The 5,277-nt window shown below is 29.8% G+C and overlaps 1 protein-coding gene across 1 annotated transcript; it reads left to right on the forward strand.

The window, feature by feature from the left end:
* The first annotated feature begins 3,000 nt into the window (after positions 1–3,000).
* On the forward strand, positions 3,001–4,204 carry LOC105787593 (dof zinc finger protein DOF3.4). The gene has a single exon (XM_012614063.2). The coding sequence runs from the start codon at positions 3,179–3,181 to the stop codon at positions 3,920–3,922; it is 744 nt and encodes a 247-aa protein (XP_012469517.1). The 5' UTR covers positions 3,001–3,178; the 3' UTR covers positions 3,923–4,204.
* The last annotated feature ends 1,073 nt before the right edge of the window (positions 4,205–5,277 follow it).

The raw sequence follows: 5,277 nt of genomic DNA on the forward strand, positions 1-5,277 counted from the left end.
GTTTTATTCATAGGGAACAAAATTGTTGTTGAAATGGTCTACTTCTGATTTTAGCAAATTAAAAACGGTGGATTGGAAGGGACTTCTCAGTTACTTGAATGAAAATTTTTAATACACCTATCATCAATGGTGGAGTGAGAAGAAGGGCGAAACTAATTTTTTTTTTAAGTTGAAATTAAGTTGTATTTTGTTATGAGTGTTATTTTAAGGTTAAAATATAATTTTATCATTTATTAACTTAAAATTATATAAAATTTAAAAAATTAAAAATTGGAGGCAAGGCCGTTACCAATCCTTCTCCGACGGCTCACAGCCATAAGAGATTTCTATATAAATTTGTGATTTCATATTTGATTTTCTGTTTATTTGAAAATTATATAAAGTATGAAAAAATAAAAATATATTTATAATAATATTAATTACTTTTTAAATTAAGAGTGTTTTAGTAAATTTTCTCAATCGAGTAAGTGTTAAGTTGACTTATGATATCAACCCAATGATTTAAATAACAATATAGATTCTAGCAACATAGGTAAACAATGTTGTGTAATAATATTAAAATTTACAGAAGAAATCAAGTTGAAGTTTTGGTTGTAGCTAGATGTAAAATTGAGATTTTATGTCATGTTGATGGCATGGGTTCAAATTATATAATTTGTAATTTTTATTGGTTTCATTTAAAATATAAGAAGATAAAAGTATCATTCTAAAAATATAACTTGTGCTCGGTTTACTCATAATATTAACTCAGTCAAGAGTTTAAATAATATCATATATTAGAAAAATCTTTAGTTGTTGCTATTAAATGAATATGTGAACTTATTTTTAAAACAATCGATTAACATGTAAATTTATTATCGGTTGAACATGATTAACTAGATTTTGAGTGACCTTCATTATATGATTGAATATCGATAAACAAAAAAAGCTCATGTAATCATTTTAATGACAACAACTAATTATCAATTTGTATCTACTAGCAACATTATAAATAAGAGTGAGCTTTCAATTTGGTCAATTTTTTAAACCCTTTATGATAATTCATTTTAGTTCAATTCTTGATTTTTCCATTTTAATTTTGTGGTTTGAATTTTTGAACTTTATTTTAATAAAATAAGCTTTTTTGAACATTATCGATAAAGTGTAGGGTTTAGGGTTCAAAGTTTTATTATTATTATTTTGAACGAAAAGTTAATTTTTCAAGAAAATAAAAATAATTACATTTTTGAAAAATATTTTTATTTATTTTACTATTTTAAATAAAAATATTTATTTTTTACATTATAAAAAATTTAAAAATAATTATAAATTAAATTAAAAATTTTAGTTCATTTCGGATAACTACAGTTTTTAATTTGTGAACCAAAATCACCCAAACAACATCTGTTTGGATCGATTTTTTTTATTTTTTTTACTCGGCCCTAATTATGAAAGTGGCAGGTTCAAATATGCTATTAGTCTTTATACTTGATAAAATTTAAGATTTAATCTATGTACTTAAAAAGTTAAAAATTAAGTCCGCCTACTCTTCTAATTTAAAAATTTCAATCCAATCATTAACATCGTTACCTTTTTTGTTAATTTGACTTAGTAATTAAAATGTCCTCATATGACGTGGTATATAATTAAAGGAAAAACACATGTTAGGTTGACAAATTTTGCTAGAAACTACCAACAACAATAATGCTTGGACTAGGATTTGGGATTGAATTTTTAATTTTTAAAGTACAAGGACTAAATCTCAAATTCTGTAGGGGTATAGGGACTAACAACATATTTTAACCCTCAAAATTATGACCATAAATATGATTTAGTTACTGCCATGATCAGAATTAGACAAATTTGTATATCCTTTGAACTTTGTCGTCTTTTCACTACTGTTAATTTACATAAATCCAAAATGGGACCTTTATTTGACTGCTTTATATCCATTAGATTTAGTTTTGGTTAAATTCTACTATAAGTCCTTACATTTTATGAAAGTTGTGAATTTAATCCCTATTCTTAATTTGGTCATTTTAGTTGTTATACTTTTCAAATTTTATAATTTTAGTCATCACCAAATGATAACTGTTAAATTCATTAAGTTCTTCTATTTCCAAAATTTAACGCGGCAAACATAGTATCATATGTGTAATGTCATGTTGGCTTATTATTTCGACATATTACTTACTAAAATTCAATTAATGGATTAATTATTGTCATTTGCATCAAGACTAAAATTTCAAAATTCGAAAAATATAATGACTTAAAATTATCAAATTGGAGAATATGAAATAAATTTACAACGGTATGCATAGTACAAGACTAGTAATTGACTATAACCAAATGTATTTAACTACTATTGTTTGAGTCAAACTAAGATTTTAGAATTCGAAAAGTACAGGGACTAAAACTAACCAAATCGAAAAGTACAGAGACTAAAATTGATCAAATTAAAGTGCATGGATTAAATCCATAACTTTCACCAAGTATAGGAATTAATAGTAGAATTTAGCCTTTAGATTTTTCCTTTTTCTAGGCATAAACCTATTATCCCTAGGAGTCTGATCGCAGTTTTCCTACTAAAAAATAGGTAAATTAGTCTCTATACATTATATCAAAGAGCAAATTGGTCTTTCTATTAAAAGTTCTATTCATTTTTATTGTTAAAAACCTGTCTCTGTATGTCTAGATGAAGTACACGTGGCACACCACATATAACTATTTGGTTACTCAGTCAGCTAGACTAGTTTTAATAGTAGAGATAAATAAAATTTTTAACAAAAATAATCATTTTACTCTTTAATCGAACATATAAAAATTAATTTAACTAATTTTATGTAAATGAAACAAAATGAAATTTAACATAACCGTAATTTTACCTAATTCTACAAAATCCAAAAACTAAAAAAAAAATCCAAAATCAAAAAGCTAACAACATCATGCAGCATTGCTATTCCTGATGGAGCCGACCCTCAACACAGAGCGTCAGACCTCATCCTGCAGAGTCACTGATCAAAGAATCTCGTGCCTAACAAAACACTGTAAAAAGCCTGTGTTTTCTTCACTCTTCTCTCTCTCTCTCTCTCTCTTATAATATAAACCCTTCACAACATGTCTCATTTTTCCCCCATAACCCCCCCCCTGATACTCTCTAACTTAAGCTTGTTTTGTTCTTTTGTGTTTTGGTTTGAAAATGCCATCCAGTTCTGCAGATCAAAGTAGGCGTTTTAACAAGGGGCTTAACAATGGCGCCCCACCACCAGAACAAGAACAACTGCTTTGCCCACGGTGTGATTCCACTAACACGAAGTTTTGTTATTACAACAACTACAACTTTTCTCAGCCTCGTTATTTCTGTAAGTCGTGTAGACGTTATTGGACTCATGGTGGTACACTTAGGGACATCCCTATTGGCGGTGGCACTAGGAAAAATGCTAAGCGTTCACGTAGCAACATTAGCACCACCACCAGCTTTTCCACAACCAATGCTGCTGCTAGTGCCGCCACCACCACCACCACCACCACAACCAGTTATAATAGCTTCCCATTACCTGCTACCCCGGTTTTGTTGCCAATCTCAGCCAACCAAGGAAGCTTTAGTATCGGTGGAGAGTCCAAAGGAAGCAATATATTTGGAAGTTTCACTTCATTGTTGAATACCCAAGGACCTGGATTTCTAGCACTTGGTGGGTTTGGGCTAGGTATTGCTCCATCACTTGATGATGTTGGGTTTGGGCTTGGAAGAGGAATGTGGCCTTTGCCATGCGTAGGAGATGGAGGAGCCGCCGGTGGTGGTGGTGGGCGTGGTAATGGTGGAGCTGCCACGGGGATGGGGAATGCATGGCAGTTTGAAGGTGCAGAGACTGGATTTGTTGGTGGGGATTGTTTTTCTTGGCCTGATCTTGCTATTTCAACCCCTGCCAATGGGGTCAAGTGAATATCATCACCTCTCTTGGGGGGTTCATTGTTCATGTTAATTTCTAGTACAAGGTTAACTTTCGTACTAATTTACTAGCTACATGAAAGTACAAATAGGACTATATAACCCTTTTGTTTATTTGCTCTTTGGTGACTTAATGCCATGGGATTTGTTTTTGTCTTGTAGTTGTATTCTCCACCATCTTTATGTTAGGAACATGAACTTAAATCAAAATGATGTGAGTGTAGTTTTTGGTGTTGATATGTTAAACCTACTAGGTATTTTTCTCAAAATTTCCAATCATCGGTGTTGATTTGATGGTTAAATGGCTTTTTGTTTAATCAAATGGAATGCCAGTTAAAATTTGTCTAATAATGTTTATGCCTTTATCTCTTTCATCATGTCCATTAAAATCAATTATCCATATGGTATGTTTTCCAATGGTATATAATAATTTTGTGAATTGATTTGATTTTTAAAATAAAATATATTAATTAGATTTTTAAAAACATTAAAATTTATTAAATTATTTTAAATAATAAAATGAATATCCTATTTGAATATCTAAAATATTTAGTGTTATGAGTGATTCAAATTCGATTAAAATTTAAATATCTAAAATATTTGTATTAAGATAGTGAAATTTTTGCCTCATATTCCCATGCACTATGAATTAATATCAAATAATATGTTGAGGCAATTTACAAGTAGTGTTAAGGAGTAGTGTATCTTTTTTTGAGGATTTTGTGCAGACAATCTCGTGTTTATTAATGGAGAAGAGATTGAATAAAACAATATTATTTTTCTAGATTCTCATGTGATTTACATACACTATATATAGAGTTATGCAATTTAATAAGATATGGGCTGGCTTTATGATCCTTTGTTTCCTTATATAAAGAGTAATTGATTTGATGAGATCTGGACAGATTATGATGGATTGAAGTTTGGTTAGTGAAGTTGGATTCATGCTCTAAATATGGAAGGCTTGTTCAACCTTGATATGAGTTTTATTGTTAAGGCAATTATGAAGAGTAATTTCTAGCCTAGTGCATTCTACTCTATGACATGGCTCAACCTTATAACTTGTCTCATATGGAGTTGACAATTTTTGTTAACAAAATCTTTAGGATGTGCTCTTTGTTGATTATGTGGACATATGTAAGCCCATATATAATATCTAAACCTACTATAGGAACATATCTTGAATATTGGTTCAGATTGGATCAAGCAAATCGACTTTCCTATTTTGAGAAGATTAATGGATTGGTTTGGGTAACCTGATAATGTATCTTAAAAATTTGAAGAGTTATCTTGAACTTATTGAAGATATTTTATATGCTTATTATCTTACTATTTTGATGGGAAGATTG

This window comes from Gossypium raimondii, chromosome 2 (assembly GCF_025698545.1).
Source record: "Gossypium raimondii isolate GPD5lz chromosome 2, ASM2569854v1, whole genome shotgun sequence".
In the NCBI taxonomy this organism is placed as follows: Eukaryota; Viridiplantae; Streptophyta; class Magnoliopsida; order Malvales; family Malvaceae; genus Gossypium; species Gossypium raimondii.